General features: G+C 42.1%; 1 protein-coding gene across 5 annotated transcripts in view; it reads right to left on the reverse strand.

The window, feature by feature from the left end:
* The window catches only part of MYO1D (myosin ID), a 356,514-nt gene that overhangs the window by 115,412 nt on the left and 220,755 nt on the right, over positions 1-20,347 (reverse strand). The window contains exon 20 of one of the 5 annotated variants that reach the window (XM_043536693.1): positions 13,525-19,779. The exons of the other annotated variants lie outside the window; for them this stretch is intronic. Within the exon in view, the coding sequence (XP_043392628.1) occupies positions 19,453-19,779 (327 nt within the window). The 3' untranslated portion in view covers positions 13,525-19,452. Of the gene's footprint in view, positions 1-13,524; positions 19,780-20,347 lie in introns of those variants that run through there. 5 annotated transcript variants of the gene reach the window in all.

Genomic DNA, 20,347 nt, shown 5'->3' on the forward strand with positions numbered 1-20,347 from the left:
TGGCTGCCAACAAGAGTCCAACAGAACCTGAAATTAACTGGATACATGTCAAGGCACTAGAGGGACAATCCTTAGAAATGCACAGGTGGTTCATTCATTTTAAGCTAAACTCATCACAGTTCTATCCTAGTAGGATATTATCTGTATGACTGAACACTCAGAATGAGGGGATCCCTCTGGAAGCTGATCTTAATGCATGGTATATTGAAGGACGGCTTGAGAACAATGATAAAAAGCATTTTTCTGAAGTGGCTACATTAAGTTTCCCTTGTGCTGATCATTGCTGAACCTTACTTCACCTCAGTTACTATACTGAATTTCTCACTACATCAAATCTGATGGAATTAAGAGGGCACCAATCCTCTGACTGAAACAGTCTTCCCAATCTAGTAGTGTATGCCCCTTGGATTATTTTCCAGTACAGAACAACAGTTTAAGTCAGTTAGTATTTTGTCTTAATTCATGCATGTTACTATAATCAGGGGGAACTTACTGTTTCTATGCCATCACAGCAACTGGAAGATAGACATAATAAAAGGGCCAACTCATCTAATACACTAAAAGTAAAAGGTATAATTTAGCAGCAAGCTATTTAAAACTACCATAAAATGATGTTTTCCCCTAGTTCTCAAGATTCTCTTTTCTGCATTCACTTTTAATCACCAGCAAAGTACCAAATGATCCCAGTACAACACCTCAGTCAGCCAGAGGGCTTGCTATTGCCACACAAATCATCTCTAGTGAGACGCTCACATATTTTTGCTATCCATTAAAAATCGCGACTGTACTGGAGGGCTGGAGGATAGCAAGTGTGCCTATATATAAAAATGTTCTGGGGTGATCTAGGAAAGTGAAGACCAGTAAGCCAATTAGGCAGTTATAGATATAAGGCTAAAACAATAATTAAAAAAGAATAAAAACACTTGGAAAATCATGATATGATAGGGTTTAACAAGCACGGTTTCTGCAAACGGAAAATAGCATCTCATCGTTAAAATTCTTTGAATGTGTCAGTAAAATAGTGGATAAAAGAGAACGGGTTGACATACAGGGAGTGTCACAGTACACCCATATCCTTCATAGAAATATGCTTATGGTATGAATATGGCATAACTAAGTTGTATTTGATGCAAGATGGGTCTTGTGAAATATCATTGGAAAGGTTATGATTTACTGAATGTGATTATCCTATTTGTATGCATGTATCATTGCTGTATCTGAAGTTAGGAATATAAACTCTATCAATTCCAAAAGTGTTTACACCTGGGAAATGCCCACCAGACAGTAGGCAATCAGCCTGAATGGGCCATTAGGAAAGACAATGGAATGGGTCTTTGAAGATGCTGATCTCCCATCTTCCTGGAGCTCCTTCCTGTGGACATTACAAATAAACCTTGTCTCATGGTTGCTTTGACACCGCAAGGTCATAAGATCATGTCACCTTGTACTAGATCCCCACCTTGGGCTTTCACTGTTTTTCCATTAAGAGGGAGGGGGTTGGGAGTCAGACTGGGAAACAAAACATTCATACCATATGTAAATTCTATTTAAGGCTGGAGTGTGATTTAATCATGGTCGCCGGCTCTTCACTGGATCCCTGCCCAGGATGACTGCTGTAAACACCTAAGACTGATCTGGGGAGAAGGACTGGGACCAGGCTGAAAAAGGTCAGCCTGTGAAGGGTATACCTGGAGATTTAAGTTGCAAACAATGCAGTTTACCTTCAAAAAACTCTGTAACCTGCAAAAAAACAACATTTGGGGTGAGAAATTACTATTTGTAGCCAATTTCTTTTATGTATTAAGCCTATTTTACATGTTTTGTTTTATTTGCTTAGTAATCTGCTTTGATCTGTTTCCTATCCCTTATAATCACTTAAAATCTGTCCTTTGTAGTTAATAAATTTATCTTTGTTTTCTATAAACCAGTTTGTGCAATTCATATTGCACGGGGAGGAAAGCAAAAAGCTGTGTATATCTCCCTCCACATTGAGGGAGGGGGCAATTTTTATGAGTTGCGCTCTACAGATCTCTCTATACAGCACAAGACAATATAATTTTGGGTTTACACCCCAAAGGAGGCGTGCACGTGAGTGCTGGGTAAATCCCTTAGCTGAATCCTCCCACACAGAGCTGATTTCAGTCTGTATCTGCAGCTGGGTGTGGCCTTACCTGTGCGTGTGCTAGAGATGGCTTGAGGGCCTGGCACAGCAAGAGTAGGGTGAGAAAGCCCAGGCTGGTGGAACAGGCAGGCTCAGTGGGACCCCAGTATATCAGGTGGCATCCCGGATGGAGGGACCAACCCATCACAGGGAGGTTACTGACCTATAACTGAAGGTTCTTTGAGATATGTGAACTGTGGGTTATGTATGTGCACCATGCACCCAGAGCCAAAGAATATGAAAGTAGTGTTCGTTGGTCTGCGCATGCACCCTGGTTCATCTCGTGTCTCTGTACAAGGGGATAAAGGGCTGGGCAGATCGTCTGCCTTTCCAGTTCCTTCTGTGCCACGAATCAGATAAGAGTGGAAGCAGAGGGGAAAGAGGGTGGGTAGTGGGTATGGGAATACAGTAGTGTAATACAGATAGTGGAATACAGATAGGGACCAAACATCTCAAAGAGCCTCCAGTTTCAGGTCAGTAACCTCTCCTTCTTTGAGGGATGGTCCCTACTGTACTCCACGGTGGGTGATTGACAAGCAGTACCTAAGTAGGGGGAAGGTGTGAGGATGTACAGGGTAGAGATGAGCAGAGGACCACCATCCCAAAGGAGGCATTGGCAGAGGAATCATGCAGCAGGGCATAATGTCTCACGTGAATGGAGCTCCACATGGCTGCTTTACAGATGTCAAGGGATACCTCCTGAAGTGATGTGATTGCTGTTGCTTGTGCTGTGGTGGAATGAGCAGCTCTTACCCCATGGGGAGGGAAGGGAAGGTTCAATAGCTGATAGAGTAGAATGAAGCCAGAGATCCATTTGGAGATTCTCTGGGTACAGTTCATGTACCTCCTGATTCTTTCTGCTACAGAAGTGGATTGTCTTGGGGATTTCCTGATTGGTTTTGTTCTTTGCAGGTACAATAAGGTTTAAGTACCACATTGGGGAGTATGATTGGTGGTTGGGATGATGTGCATAGGCAGTTGGGAAAACCAGAAGTGGGAGATCAGAATGACCTGTGCTCTGTCCTGCCGGATTCATCGTTGAACTCATGACAGGAGTGATAACGGAGGAAAGGCAGAGTTGAACTGGTCTGATCAAGGAAGAAGCAGAGCATCAACCTGGAAGAGGCAACTGAAGGCTCCTCTGGAGCAATATGTGGTGCATTTCCTGTTTGCTTGAGATGTGAACAGATCCCTGGTTGGAGTTCCCTATGTTTTTTAATTTGGGGTATACATTTAAGTTGAGCCTCTATTATGGTGTCTTTAAAAAGCTTCCATGCAACTTGCAGGGATTTCACTTTTGGCACTCTACCTTTTAATTTCTGTTTAACTAACTTCCTCATTTTTGTGTAGTTCCCCTTTCTGAAATTAAATGCTACCATGTTGGGCTGCTGTGGTGTTTTCCCTGCCACAGGGATATTAAATCTAACTATATAATGGTCACTATTACCAAGCGGTTCAGATATATTCACCTGTTGGACCAGATTCTGTGCTCCACTTAGGCCTAAATCAAGAATGCTTCTCCCCTTGCGGGTTCCAGGACTAGCTGCTCCAAGAAGCAGTCATTTAAGGCATCAAGAAACTTTGTCTCTGCATCCCATCCTGAGGTGACATGTACCCAGTCAATATGGGGATAGTTGAAATCCCCCATTATTATTGAGTTTTTATTTTAATAGCTTCTCTAATCTCCCTGAGCATTTCACAGTCACTATCACCATCCTGGTCATGGATGCCATCATGGCAAAAGATAAACAGCAGGATGGATGCCTCAAGATCGTGTATTAGGTTTGGTGTTTAACACATTTAACAAGAATCTGGAAAAGGGCATGGGCAGTGGGATTTCTAGATGACAAAGTTACTTAGGTTAATGAAGTCCAGAGAAGACCGATGAACTTCAAAGGGACATAACCAAGCTAGATGAATGGGAAGCACAATGGCAAACAAAGTTAAATGTTGGTAAATGCAAAGTAATACATACTGGAGGGAAAAAATGAGAATACTTATACAGTTTACAGGGTTCTAAATTAACTATCTACTCAGAAAAAATTGATCTGAGCTCAATTTCAGACACTCATAGAAGACTTTGGCTCAATGCACAGCTGCATTCTAAAGCAAACAAGGTGTTTGAATATATTTGGAATGAGGTGGAAGACAACCTGAAAAACATGCCATATAAATCACTGGTGCAGCCTCATCTGGTTCCTATGTGCAGTACTGGTCATTCCATCTCAAAAAAGGATGTTGCAGAATATTCAGAGAAGGTAAAAAATTACTAGGTCTGGAAAAACTCTGACATGAAAAGATTTAAAAAATTGGGATTATTTTCTTCAGAAAGGAGATGAATAAAAGGGCATATAAAAAGGATATATAATACTGAATGGTCTAGAAAAGCTAGCTTGGGAGCTTCTGCTCTACGTATCCTGTAACACAAGTTAAGGGGACGATCATAAATATAAAGGGAAGGGTAACCACCTTTCTGTATACAGTGCTATAAAATCCCTCCTGGCCAAAGGCAAAAACCCTTTCACCTGTAAAGGGTTAAGAAGCTAAGGTAACCTCGCTGGCACCTGACCCAAAATGACCAATGAGGGGACAAGGTACTTTCCAATCTGGAAGTGGGGGGAACAAAGGGTTTGGCTGTCTGTGTAATGCTTTTGCCGGGAACCGATCAGAAATGCAGCCTTACAACTCCTGTTAAGTTAGTAAGTAATCTAGCTGGAAATGTGTTAGATTTCCTTTTGTTTAATGGCTGGTAAAATAAGCTGTGCTGAATGGAATGTATATTCCTGCTTTTGTGTCTTTTTGTAACTTAAGGTTTTTGCCTAAAGGGATTCTCTATATTTTGAATCTGATTACCCTGTAAGGTATTTACCATCCTGATTTTACAGAGGTGATTCTTTTACCTTTTCTTTAATTAAAATTCTTCTTTTAAGAACCTGATTGATTTTTCATTGTTCTTAAGATCCAAGGGTTTGGGTCTGTGTTCACCTGTATATATTGGTGAGGATTCTTATCAAGCCCTCCCCAGGAAAGGGGGTGTAGGGCTTGGGGGGATATTTTGGGGGAAGACATCTCCAAGTGGGCTCTTTCCCTGTTCTTTGTTTAAAACGCTTGGTCGTGGCAGCATACAGTTCAAGGACAAGGCAAAGTTTGTACCTTGGGGAAGTTTTTAACCTAAGCTGGTAAGAATAAGCTTAGGGGGTCTTTCATGCAGGTCCCCACATCTGTACCCTAGAGTTCAGAGTGGGGAAGGAACCTTGACAGGGACATTCATTGAAGTTTCACTGAATGGAACTGGGAAATTCAAAGCATAGTTTGTCATGTAATGTATAAACTGTGCAGCTCATTGCCATAGGACATTATTGAGGCAAAGAATTTAGCAAGGTTATACCAGGGATTGGGCACTTATATGGATAACAAGAATATCCAGAATTATAATAGCTAATGCTAACATTAACTTTGGGAGGATATTAAAACTTCATACTTCAGGGTTTAAGACAAACTACTAGGGATTAGGTGGTTTCTTGCATCTGGTGCTGGCCACTGTGGAGTCAGAATACTGAACTACATGGACCATGGGGGGGTCTGATCCACTATGGCAATTTCTATGCTCCCTCTGTAACAATTCCAGCAGCTATTAGCTGAGACTGGGAAGTGTGCCCAAGTCTTGCCAGGCTGTACAGAACAGTAACAAATCAAAGAGTACCACAAATTCCATCCCATGTGTGCTGTACATGTAGTTTTTAACATTCACACTGAACAATAAGCCCAGCTGTAACATGCAGAGATGTCCAGATAGGAAAGTACACTGGCTTGTCTCACAGGAAGAGCAAGGTTTTGCTCCTCTTAAAATGAACACCCTTTTCTGGATTTAAGCAATCAATACCTTATTTCTTTCCTCAGCTTCAGCATGTTCATGTAGATTAACAGCCTCATGCATACGGTGGGGTTTTCTTGATTTGTTTTAATCAACACTTCCTAAAGGGCATTTTCATTTTGGAAGGTTTTCTTCAAATGTTTAAAAATATTTAAAAATGCCAATGCATTAAAGACAACATTGTTGCTTTGTTGGCTCTGTAATGGAGTAAAGGTAGATCTATTATGTTCTCAGCTACAATTGTTTATACCTCCATAGTGAGCACTCCTTTCTAGCTTGTATTCTCTGCACCACACCAAGTAATTTCTTGTATTATTTATATTTTCACTGATTCAAATGAGACTCAAGACTTGCTCTTGTTCACAATTACAATTTTGTAATCTCAAGTTTCAATTCAAGGAGGTGGCTTGGCTTCCTGATTTATTTTGCTGAAGAAAAGCAAAGATCTAATTTCACAACAGAGAAACCCAAAGAGAGCTCTCTAGTTCTCCACCAGATGTGCCAGAGTCCTACAAGCACTGAGGAGTTTCACTTTGGTGATGGAAAATGATGAAAGAGTGACCTCTGTAGGAGAGTCTCTTGCCTCATTTGGGTGGGAGGGGAAGAGAGCTGCACTTGTATGGGAGGGAGTGGGCTTTACTTCCTAAGTGATCTTACTCTCTGCAGGCGATGAGAAAATCTGATGATTCTTGTCACCTCACAGACATCTTGTCTTCTACGATGAAGCTCCCACCCTCTCCCTGAATCAACAGATGCAGGTCCTCCAAAACCTAGTCTTTCATCTACAGAACAGACTCACTTTTTTCCATATGCAGAAATAAACTGCTTCAGAAATACAAAGCTCACTAGTGCAGCAGTTATTAAACTTCAAAGTACTTCCCTTCACAGGCATTCTAAATCAAGGGCTATCAAAACTATAGTCCAGGCAGATTACTCAGGATCATTCATAGTGAGTCGATGAAACGAAGACTACATGCGCACACTGAGAGGAAAAATTCAAAAAGAGCACACCATGTATCATTTACACTACAACCGCACTGAGTCCAAGGGGCAGATCATCAGCTGGTGTAAAGTGACATAGCTCCTTTGTTATGACAATTGACACCAGCTGAGGAACTGCCCTAAAGAGTTGTAAATAAAGGATTAGATATCCTACAGTAGTACTGTACCTTTGAGACAAATATGCTCAATGTGTAAATCCTGTTTAGTTTTTGAGCTCCCTAGGCTCTATTAATATTTGCTGGAACTGCCTGCTATTGTATGCCAAAAGCCTTTTGAAATCATTATTAATAAAATGAACTGCACTCCTAAAGCACTTTCCATCTCAAAGCATTTGGCACAGGTATAGACTTATTTTACACATGGTGAAACTGAGGTACAAATAAGTTGCCCTAAGCCTCACAGGAAATCTGATGATGAGCCAGGAATCTCCTTCCCGCTGTAATGAGGCTAGTAGCCAAGTATTTGATTTCTTAAACTATCTCCAGATATACATTTTTGCTCTGAAATCCCCAAAGAGACTGGTCAAAGTCAAAGTCAGGGAAGTAAACTAAGGACGAATTTGAGCCCTCATGTATTAAGGACTGAAGGCCTGCAAAAGAATACCCTTTAAGAGAAGCAATAAAATCAATTCACATTTATCACACTTTCACTTCTGTAACTCACACCTTCTTTGCTCCCGGCCTGAAATATTGTGTGCCACGTTTCAGGCTGGAGAGAGTTTGCAGACTGTTTATAAACCCCAATAATCCAGGTTTAACATTAGAGGGCTGACACAAGTTTAACTACTGTAATGCAAACAGAACTCTACTAATGTCTACACTAGATCCTACATCAGCACAGCTACGATGCTGTCACTGTAGTGTCATAGTTTAGACACTTGCTATAGCAATGGAAGGGATTTTTCCATCACTGTAGTTAATCCATCCCCTCGAGAGGTAGTAGCCAGGTCAACAGAAGAATTCTTCCATCAACCTAGCAGAGTCTATACTGGGGCTTAGGTTAGTTTAACTGATTCTCACGGGGTGTGAATATTTCACACTGCTGAGAAATAGGCTAATCTAAGTCTTACGTGTAGACCTCAGGTCCCATAAGAACACTCTGAAGATCATTACAGCATTCAGGGTGCTGACACCAAATGGCAATACATGTGGGAATAATGGGTTTATGGAGAGTTAAAGGAAGGGTAAAACTAGTTAGAAAGAATTTTATAATTCATTTTTATATACAACTGTTCGACAGTAGAAAATGAAAATCTTTTTATCTTTAACAATACAGGAAATTAGTCCTCTGACTGCAATGATGTATCCTGTTCCTTTGGGGGAATATAGAGAATCCTGTAGCTTGCATACTAGATCAGGGGAGCCTCCTTGGTTCTGAAATTGTCAGCCTGGACAGGGATCCGTCACTGCAGCTTGAGAAATGGTTTCTTATGCCAGATGTGTGAGAAACAGGAGACATACAACAGTTCTGCACTTATCACTCCTTGCTTATCAACTGGGTAGTTAGGGGAAAGGTGGAACTGACTGGCTCAGGTGATTGCTAATGGGATATGGAGTGCTTTGCCTCTATAATAGGTTGTCTGTTCTAACCCAGTCAATGGGGACTGAAAATGATTACTAGCTGTAGAATGTTCAGTGGTGTATCTAAAATATTTGTGGCACTCTTAGTGCAGTCCCATGTTTCAAAAAATCACAACCAAAGTGATCCCCATTTCAGAAGTGATCCTAAGGATTTAATGGTTTTGGAGGCTGAATTCTATTATTTTGCAAGGTGGTCATGCTAAAACAGTGTTGAGGGAATATGGACAAAGAGTGAGAGAAGCAGGAAATGTCACTGTTGCAAACAGAAATCTTGGACTCTGAAATCTAGCCCCATTCAGTACTAAAAGGGTTTAAGGGATTAATCTAAGATGACTTTTCTACAGTTCATGTTCTGGCAAGAAAGGAAAAAACACCAACAGATGCAGGAACTTTATTTGTTTAATTATCACGTGCAGCTGTTCAAGTTAAAAGTCATATCAAACATACTTCTCTAATAAAATAATCACTTCCATGGGTTTAAAAGGGCCCTTATGATTATAAATCTGGTAATTCTAACCTGGATTCAAACACAAGAATCAAAGTGGTACAGGACCAACACATGGGGTAGGAAAACACACAGGGCAAATTCAGGGATTATCCCAGTCTACGTGATAACGTGGTCAAAATGCTGCTTCCAGTCTCATCTTTCCATGGACTGACAAACGGAGCCTGCTGTGGAAATGCTGCTTTTAAAAAGCATTATTTGTCTTCCTCTGCTTCCCTTCTTCACCATTCTCCCTGGAACTGGCTCCCTCTCAAACTGTTAACTTAGCTGAGTATGTTTTTCTCCCAAACAGCATGTCCAGGGGATATTTTCCAATCTTCTTCTTGGAAGTAGCTATGTAGGCTTACAATTAAAAATAGAACAGCTACAGTGTGGTAAAGATCATTAGTATCACTGGCAACTAATTCACATATTAACAGCTCCTGTTATGGCATCAGTCTCCAGGATTGGCATTAACTGGGACTGCAGAGGCAGAATTATAATAATGTGTATTCCATAACATCAGTAAGTCACAAAAACTGAAGAATGAGATTCTGAATCCAAACAACAAACAGGAAGGCAATCTCCCACTGATGGATTCCACTTTATTATTCAATGAGACAAAAGTAGTGACCATCAAGACAGTTAAAACAAGTTAACTAAAAATCCATTTCACATTTCCAGCTGATGTGTTTCTTAGCTAATCCACTGCACTGAGTTCATAGAATCATAGAATATCAGGGTTGGAAGGGACCCCAGAAGGTCATCTAGTCCAACCCCCTGCTCGAAGCAGGACCAATTCCCAGTTAAATCATCCCAGCCAGGGCTTTGTCAAGCCCCCTTAAAAACCTCTAAGGAAGGAGATTCTACCACCTCCCTAGGTAACCCATTCCAGTGTTTCACCACCCTCTTAGTGAAAAAGTTTTTCCTAATATCCAATCTAAACCTCCCCCATTGCAACTTGAGACCATTACTCCTCGTTCTGTCATCTGCTACCATTGAGAACAGTCTAGAGCCATCCTCTTTGGAACCCCCTTTCAGGTAGTTGAAAGCAGCTATCAAATCCCCCCTCATTCTTCTCTTCTGCAGACTAAACAATCCCAGCTCCCTCAGCCTCTCCTCATAAGTCATGTGCTCTAGACCCCTAATCATTTTTGTTGCCCTTCGCTGGACTCTCTCCAATTTATCCACATCCTTCCTGTAGTGTGGGGCCCAAAACTGGACACAGTACTCCAGATGAGGCCTCACCAGTGTCGAATAGAGGGGAACGATCACGTCCCTCGATCTGCTCGCTATGCCCCTACTTATACATCCCAAAATGCCATTGGCCTTCTTGGCAACAAGGGCACACTGCTGACTCATATCCAGCTTCTCGTCCACTGTCACCCCTAGGTCCTTTTCCGCAGAACTGCTGGCTAACCTCATCAGATTTCTTTTGGCCCAATCCTCCAATTTGTCTAGGTCCCTCTGTATCCTATCCCTCCCTTCCAGCGTATCTACCACTCCTCCCAGTTTAGTATCATCCGCAAATTTGCTGAGAGTGCAATCCACACCATCCTCCAGATCATTTATGAAGATATTGAACAAAACCGGCCCCAGGACCGACCCCTGGGGCACTCCACTTGACACCGGCTGCCAACTAGTTCTTAAATTTAACTTTCAATTTACAAGTTAGGCAAGTTACGCAACAATGAAAACTGCTGTTGATTTCTTTAAATGAACTGACTCTCACAAAATATGTCAGCAGACATGTTTTATCACCATTATAGAAATATAATGGTGTTTAAAACCATTTTATCCCGCCTAGCACTGCTTTCCCACTGAACATTTTGCCGTTATTCACATTTTACCATTATACACAATTGAGGTACGGGTAACTTTTACTGTGACAAAAAAGTCTAAAGTCCAGTAAAAACTTCTTGCACTTTGGTTCAATACCCAGGCTTGTTGCCTGGACAGATATGCCTCATATTAATCAACACTTTTGCCACTAGGAAGCAGCACTGCTGCTTCACCCCAGCTCGCAATGGGTCAATTTCCTGGAAACGGTTGTAAGCAAAGGGTTTCCCCTACCACCACCCCCACCGCTCAGCTAGTGCTGGAAAGAGCTGAACAGCTTGGCCATGTCTACAACGACGAAAATTTACAAATCACCACTAATTCCAACTAGAGCTGAATGGGAAACCGTTTTCCCAACCTGGGAAAAGTGTGGAGATTCCGAAAATTTTCACTTCTTGAAAATTAAAAAAATGGGGGGAGCAGGGGAGATGATGTTTGGGTCAAATGAAACATTTAATTTTTGACCTTTAACTTTTTCCCCCAAAATAGTTTTTGAAACGATACATTTGTGAAAATCTATCCTTTCCCAACAAACAGGTTCAGTTTCAACAACTTGGCATTCTCAAATGTAAAGTGTTTCATCAAAAAAATTCCCAACCAGTTCTAATTACAGTGCTGATACAGCTGACTTGGTAGGAGCCCTAAAATAGATGGGGTAAAGCTGTTTTCAGTACAATTATTAAAAAACATGATTAAAACCTGGTTTGCAGAATATCAGTCATGCTTTCAGTAATGGTGCAGGCAGGACAAATCTGTATTCAACAGAAACATGACAGACTCAGCCTTAGGGGGAGGGATAGCTCAGTGGTTTGAGCACTGGCCTGCTAAACCCAGTGTTCAGAGTTCAATCCTTGAGGGGGCCATTTAGGGATCTGGGGCAAAAATTGGGGATTGGTCCTGCTTTGAGCAGGGGGTTGGACTAGATGACCTCCTGAGGTCTCTTCCAACCCTGAGATTCTATGAAGCTGCACATGTACTAAGTCATTACCACACAGAGGACTAGACCAACCCAATGAGATTTACTAACGTTATAAAACAGACGTGTGTTGTTCAACCTGCTGCCGTCAGTTTCTTTGGCTATGTCTACACTGCAGCGAGAGCATGCCTCCCAGCCAGGGTAGACAGACTCATGCAAGCTTGACTCAAGCTAGTGCAAACATTACAGCACCAACAGACGCTTGGGGTAGCCACCCGACCTAGAATTCATCCGCTCCCTTAGGTCCAAGCTCAAGTGGCTAGCCCAAGCCTCTGCTGGCGCTTCAACAACCATGCGGCTATTTTTAGCACACTAGCTCAAGCTGAGCTATCACAAGTCTGTTTACCCAGGCTAGGAGGCATGCTCCAAGCTGCAGTGTAGACATACTCTTTGGGGCTACAGACTCCTAAAGGTGTACCGATACTCATCAACTAGATAACTTGGATGGTGTCTGACAGATCCTCAAGAATGGGGACAAGGATATAAGAGAATGTATGGAGCCCTGTGCGGATACAAATTTTGTATCTGCATCCGATCTGCAATCCGCAAAAATGGTCCAGACATATCCGTGGGGCTCTAAGAATGTATTCACAGGACTGTGTATAAATTCCGCTGCAATACAAATCTTCCACCCATGGGCTTTCATTGCTGATAGTTTCAAGAATTGTCATGTGATATTATTCCTTAACTGACCGTTTGCACAGAGAATAAAGTCTGACCTAAACTCCATAAAATTAAGTCACCAACAATTTAACCTTTCAAAAACGATCAAAAAGTCACTGACAGACTATTAAAACTATAAAGTAGAACCAGAGTACTACATTTCTATAATCCCATGCTCCCTCCAATATTTTCCAATTACAGCTTGGGCTTGCTCTCAAAAGCATAGTTGGATAAGCTGCAGTTTTCTCCAGCATCGAAAGCATTGAAATGACCTTCAGCTTCTGGGTAAGGGTGCTGCATTTGCATTCATGATAAGCAACAGCAGTATTATCTTTGGCTACTCCGTCTCCCCGCATTCCAAGGACTGCATTAGCTATTAGTAAAGTGATGAGAGACTGATGCAACAAAACTAAACTAAACTGAGAACAGCCATCTTTTAATACGTGTGGCAGCGGGAACTTAGTGGTGGGGTCTACAGGGATAACAGATCTATTTGTGTTCGCTCCTGAGAATTCTTTCCACATACCACAACCAAAAGAAATCTGCCCCTTTATAAAAATCTCAAATGTTATCCTATTGGAATTTTTAAATAGTTCTTTGCCTGCCTGTAATTGAATGAAGTAACAATCTTCACTATTTTAGAAAATCGATTTCCTCTGTCCTTGTATGTTAGATTGTTACCAAAAGCTGAATCAGAGTGAATGAGTGTGTGAGAAAAACATAGGGATTTAAAAGCTTAAAAGTTGCATAATGGTGAGGAAAATTAAATTCTGAAACCCCCCCACAGTGTCTTATCCCCTTATCACTACAAAAGGTTTTCTCCCCCCCGGCTCTCCTCCTGGTAATAGCTCATCTTAAGTGATCACTCTCCTTACAGTGTGTATGATAACACCCATTTTTTCATGTTCTGTGTGTATATAAATCTCCTCACTGTATTTTCCACTGAATGCATCTAATGAAGTGAGCTGTACCTCACGAAAGCTTATGCTCAAATAAATTGGTTAGTCTCTAAGGTGCCACTAGTACTCCTTTTCTTTTTCCAACAATATAATATTTCTATTCTTTTGTTTTCAACACAATCAGAAAAATAAAAGCCAGGAGCAAAGTGGTCATACAGTGCCCTTGGCATAAGGAAAAGTAGGAAGGACTTCACTGCTACAAGATACTAGAAGGCGGTTCAGAGATTCAGAGAACCCCCAAACAACTGAGCTGGCACACACCACAAAAAATTTCAGCCAATCAGATCACTTAGCTAGCAGAACATCCCACTGACACACATACCCCCCACCTCAAGATGTGGGGTGGATACAAGACATTTTTAAAATTAAATAGATTTTTAAACTTAAATGAGATGTGACTAGTTTTGTACTTTTTCCCATTTATAGTCTTAAATTACTAATGTGGGTGTTTTGGACTTGTTTAGTTTCCTAATTGTTAGGAGAGTTTCGGATTTTACAGAGATTTTTGTCTATTAGGAAATTTCAGATTTAAAGTGCTCAGCTACGTTCAAGACCCCTCATTTCTGTTTTTATTTTGTTTAAAATTTCCTGGGAATTTATCAGTGTTGTAATTAAGATTAAAAATGGGTGAAAATCAGTGAAAAAAATTAAACTTCACAGTTTTCTGGGTAAATATCAGGGTTAATATTATGGGACAGGAAGTACAAAAAATTAACTATACATTAACAGTACGTATACAAATGCACACACACGTGTGTGTGCGTGTATCGTCCACTACATTACTTTGACAGACTTGCATTTACACTTAGACTACTTTATTATTAACAACCACACATCCATTAATGTAGTAGATTGGATTTGCTGAACACAAGGAGAATTTTCATATACATGAATGATCCAAAATTCAGGTGAAAATTAGTAAAGCTAGTAAAATTAGCATTAGCTTTTGTAAAGGCTGGGAATTGTTTTGGGTAAAAACCGAAAATAAAGAGCCTTAGCTTTGCTGTAAAAAAACAAGTCCAGGGCCTCATTAACTACCTTACTGAGAGATCAACACAAACCCAAACACATCATTGATAAATAAATACCCTGCGTTGTATCTGCAACTAATACCATCTGTCAATATACTGAACAAATTTCCACATGCCAGGAAAGCTGAAATGCTTCAACCAGGCTATAATCCTTCATTAGGGTCTGCAGTTGGAACTCAATGGGAGTTGAGCTACTTTTTAAAATCCCATCCTTAGGAGCCTAACTATAGGCACCTCCACACGTGCTGACTTTGGGTTTTGCTGGTGGGTGCCCCATCCCAGCTCCGCCCCCTTCCCCAAGGCCCCTGTGTGATGATAGGGGAAATGGAGATACCAGTGTGGGTAGATTTGGACTGAATTTCTCCACACCCTGAGCGTGAAAGCTAGCTCCGCACAGGGGGGACAGGAGAGAGAGGGGCTCAGACCAGCTCTGCACAGAGTGGGGTCGGGGCTTCAGCCCTGCAGCTTCTGCCACTTGGGTGGCTGGGGCTCCCGAGCTGGGGACTTCAGCCCCACATCTTCTGCCAGGGTCTGGGGCTTCTCCTCCCCCCACCCCCGGGCGGCTCCTGCTGGGGTCTGGAACTTCTCCTCCCCGCACGCCTGCCCAGCGTGGCTCCTGCCGGGGTCTGGGGCTTCTCCTCTCAACCCACCTCCAGCGCAGCTCCTGCCAGGGTCCAGGGTTTCTCCTCCCCCTAATCCTTCACTACACCCAGCCCTAGCCTGGCTGGGCTCCCTTGGGTCACCTGATGCCTGCTGTGGCCGGAGTCGAGCTTGGCTGGCAGGGAGCAACCATACACGTGGCCATCAGCCCAAGAGGTGTGGGGCAGCCCTAAGTGAGCAGGGGCTGGCTGTGCTGCTGCTGATAGCCCAGCACTCCCGCCCACGCCAACCCTAAGGCTTTTTTTTTTTTTTTTTTTTGGTGAGACTCACTCAGCCCCTGCTGGAGCAGGGAGGCAGGAAACAGTTGATCTGAGCCTACCCGGCAAACAGGTGATCGCAGCTGCGTACAGGCTACCCATAGGAAACAGCTCATCTGCGGAGGCTCCCGCAAAACAGTTAATCCCTGGCTGCCAACAGCTGGTCATCGCAGTGGGTGCTGAGCACCCCCTATTTTTTTTCCATGGGTGCGCCAGCCCCAGAGCACCCACGGAGTCGGCGCCTATAGGCACCTCTGTTTTTGAAAATTTTGATCTATGTGTATAAGAAAGATCACAATAACTTTATTACTGAATTGAAAGTCTAAATAACTTTCATGGCTAGCACTGAAAAATGTTGTTTTGAAGTGACATTTTATATCACTAAAGTTTTAAATAAAAATACAAGTTTAGCATCTGATGCTGCAAACATTTATATGTAAGCTTAACTTCAAGAACATAAGTAGTCCCATTGATTAGTCTTCTGAGTAAACTTACATAACTGCTTAAGTTAAATGGATTAAAAAATGGCTGATAGGTCTCAAAATGTAATTGTAAACAGGGAATCGCCACTGAGTGGGTGTGTTTCTAGTGGGTTCAGTTCTTGGCTTGAAATAGCATAGGGCAGGGTTCAGTTCTTGGCCCTGTGCTATTTCACATTTCTATCAATGATCAGAAAGAACACAAAATCATCATTGACAAAGTTTGCAGATGAAAAAAGTTGGGGGAAGTGGTAAATAATGAAGAGGACAAGAGCGATCTGGATCACCTGGTAAACTGGGTTCCCGCAAACAGTATGCATTTTAATATGGGTAAATGTGAATGTATACATGTAGGAATAAAGAACGTAGGCCATACTTCAACGATGGGGACTCTATCCTAGGAAGGGTGACGCTAAAAAGATTTGGGGGTCATGGTGGATAATGATGTTCCAGTGCGACCCTGTGGCCTAAGGGGCGAATGCGATCCTTAGATACATAAACAGGGGAACCTCCAGTAGGAACAGAGAGGTTATTTTACCTCTGTATTTGGCAGTAGTGTGACCACTGCTGGAATACTACCTCCAGTTCTGTGTCCACAATTCAAGAAGGATGATGATAAACTGGAAAGGGTTCAGAGAAGAGCCATAAGAACGATTAAGAATTTGAAAACATGCCTTAATTGTGACAAACTCCAGGAGCTCAATCTATTTAGCTTAACAAAGAGAAGGTTATGGGGCTCCTGAATCTAGCAGACAAAGGTAATAACATGGTCCAACGGCTGGAAGTTGAAGCTGGACAAATTCAGACTGGAAATAAGGAGTAAAATTTTCATCGTGAGAGTAATTAACCATTGGAACAACTTATGAAGGGTCATGGTAGATTCTCTCACTGACAGTTTTTAAATTAAGATTGGATGTTTTTCTTAAAGATCTGCTCTAGAAATTATATTGGGGAAGTTCCTGGCCCTGTGTTATACCGAAGGTCAGACTAGAAGACCACAGTGATTCCTCTGGCCTTGGAATCTATGAATCTAAGTGTTTGCTGGACTGGGACCTTCATCTACTTAATATGATTTCAAGATTGTTATTCTGAAGCCTAGAATGACTGCTGAGTCAGCATGATGCGATGGAAACAGCTACTAGCATGGCTGGGGACTCTGTGTTCAGTATACCACTAGGTTCAATCATCACTGGGTTTTGTGGTCTGTTACCACCAAATTTTTAAGTTCAGCCTTTTTGACTTTATCAATTACATGTGCAGTGTACAGCTACAGTAAAGCATGTACCTCTGCCATTCGAAGAGTCCTAGACCATTATATCAGAGATAATAACAAATCACCACTCTTACTCTACACCTAATTTGCATGCAACAATTTAATTGATTTTATAAAGGAGACTACACAGATGATGGATTAATTGGCCCGTCACCTACACAAAACAACAATCCCCCAGCACAACCCTGCAGGCGCACACACAAAATGATCCAAACACCACAACCAACATACACAATAACCCCAAACACACACAGCCCCTGACTTCAGCTCACACTTATTTGCTATCTAGACAACTCTTCCAGCACAATTCCCTAGACACAGATCAACACAACCATCCTTTGGGTGAAAGTGATCATGAAATGGTAGAATTCATGATTTTAAGGAATGGTAGGAGGGAGAACAGCAAAATAAAGACAAAAGATTTCAAGACGGCAGACTTCAGCAAACTCGGAGTTGGTAAGTAAGAACTCATGGGAAGCAAGTCTAAGTGGAAAAACAATTGAAGACAGTTGGCAGTTTTTCAAAGAGACATTATTAAGGGTGCAAGAACAAAGGAAGTATGGCAAGCGACCACCCTGGTTTAACCAGGAGATCTTCAATGATCTGAAACTCAAAAAAGAGTCCTACAAAAATTAGAAACTAGGTCAAATTACAAAGGATGAATATAAACTAGGGCTGTTGATTAACTGCAGTTAACTCAAGCAATTAATAAAAATCACTATTAAAAAAAGTAATTGCAATTAATTGCACCGTTAAACAACAGAATACCAATTGAAATGTATTAAATATTTTTCGATGTTTTTCTACATTTTCAAATATACTGATTTCTATTACAACACAGAATACAAAGTGTATAGTAGCAGCCGTGTTAGTCTGTATCCGCAAAAAGAAAGGAGGACTTGTGGCACCTTGGAGACTAACAAATTTATTTTGAGCATAAGCTTTCGTGTGCATCCGATGAAGTGAGCTGTAGCTCACGAAAGTGTATAGTGCTCACTTTATATTATTTTTTATTACAAATATTTGCACTGTAAAAATGATAAAGAAATAGTATTTTTCAGTTCACCTCATACAAGTACTGTAGTGCAATCTCTTTATCATGAAAATGTGACTTATAAATGTAGAATTATGTACAAAAATACATAACTACACTCAAAAACAAAACAATGTAAAACTTGCAGGCTCTAAAGTGCACTCGGTCCAACTACTCGTTCAGCCAATCACTAAGACAAAGAAGTTTGTTTACATTTATGGGAGATACTGCTGCTTGCTTATTTACACCGTCACCTGAAAGTGAGAACAGGCATTCACATGGCACTTTGTAGCCGGTGTTGCAAGATATTTACGTGCCAGATATGCTAAACATTCATATGCCCCTTCATGCTTTGGCCACCATTCTAGAGGACATGCTTCCATGCTGATGACGCTTGTTTAAAAAAAAAAAAGTGTTAATTAAATTTTACGGGGTAGCCGTGTTAGTCTGTATCCACAAAAACAACAAGAAGTCCGGTGGCACCTTAAAGACTAACAGATTTATTTGGGCATAAGCTTTCGTGGGCTTGAACCCACTTCATCGGATGCATGGAGTGAAAATTACAGATGCAGGCATTATTATACTAACACCTGAAGAGAAGGGAGGAGTACCACTGAGGAGTACCAAAAGAATCTACACCAGCTGCTCAAGAAACTCCCTGCTACAGCACGGGAACAAATCTACACAGACACACCCCCAGAGCCCCAACCAGGGGTATTCTATCTGCTACCCAAGATCCATAAACCTGGAAACCCTGGATGCCCCACCATCTCAGGCATCAGCACTCTTACAGCAGGATTATCTGGCTATTTGGACTCTCTCCTCAGACCCTACGCTACCAGCACTCCTAGTTATCTTCGATACACCACCGACTTCCTGAGGAAGCTACAATGCGTTGGTGATGCATTGAAAACACCATCCTGGCCACCATGAATGTAGAAGCTCTTTACACCAATATTCCACATGAGGATGGACTATAAGCTGTCAGAAACAGTATCCCTGATGAGGCCACGGCACACCTGGTGGCTGAGCTTTGTGACTTTGTCCTCACCCACAACCATTTCAGATTTGGGGACAACTTATACCTTCAAGTCAGTGGCGCTGCTATGGGTACCCGCATGGCCCCACAGTATGCCAACATTTTTATGGCTGACTTAGAACGCTTCCTCAGCTCTCGTCCCCTAGCACCCCTCCTCTACTTGCATTACACTGATGACATCTTCATCATATGGACCCACAGGAAGGAGGCCCTTGAAGAATTCCACCTGGATTTCAACAACTTCCACCCCACTGTTGCAAAAAAAGCGAACATCATTCTGGGATGTATTAGCAGGAACGTTGTAAGCAAGACACGAGAAGTAGTTCTTCCGCTCTACTCCACGCTGATTAGGCCTCAACTGGGAGTCTTGTGTCCAGTTCTGAGCACCACATTTCAGGAAAGATGTGGACAAATTGGAGAAAGTCCAGAGAAGAGCAACAAAAATGATTAAAGGTCTAGAAAGCATGACCTATGAGGGAAGATTGAAAAAAATAGGTTTGTTTAGTCTGGAGAAGAGAAGACAGAGGGGACACAGTTTTCAAGTACCTAAAAAGTTGCAACAAGGAGGAGGGTGAAAAATTGTTCTCCTTAACTTCTGAGGACAGGACAAGAAGCAATGGGCTTAAATTGCAGCAATGGAGGTTTCAGCGGGACATTAGGAAAAAACCTCCTGACTGTCAGGGTGGTTAAGCACGGAAATAAATTGCCTAGAGAGGTTGTGAAATCTCCATCATTGGAGATTTTTTAAGAGCAGGTTAGACAAACCCCTGTCAGGGATGGTCTAGAACAGGGGTGGCCAACCGGAGTCTGAGAAGGAGCCAGAATTTACCAATGTACATTACCAAAGAGCCACAGAAATACATCAGCAGCCCCCCATCACCTTCTCCCCGCCACTCCCAGTACCTCCCACCCACCTGCAGCCCCGCCGATCAGCGCCTCCCCCTCTTTCCCCGCACCTCCCAATCAGCTGTTTCGTGGCATGCACGAGGCTCTGCGGGGGGAGGTGGAGCGAGGGCACGGCAGGCTCAGGGGAGGGA

This window comes from Chelonia mydas, chromosome 27, assembly GCF_015237465.2.
Source record: "Chelonia mydas isolate rCheMyd1 chromosome 27, rCheMyd1.pri.v2, whole genome shotgun sequence".
Taxonomy (NCBI): domain Eukaryota; kingdom Metazoa; phylum Chordata; order Testudines; family Cheloniidae; genus Chelonia; species Chelonia mydas.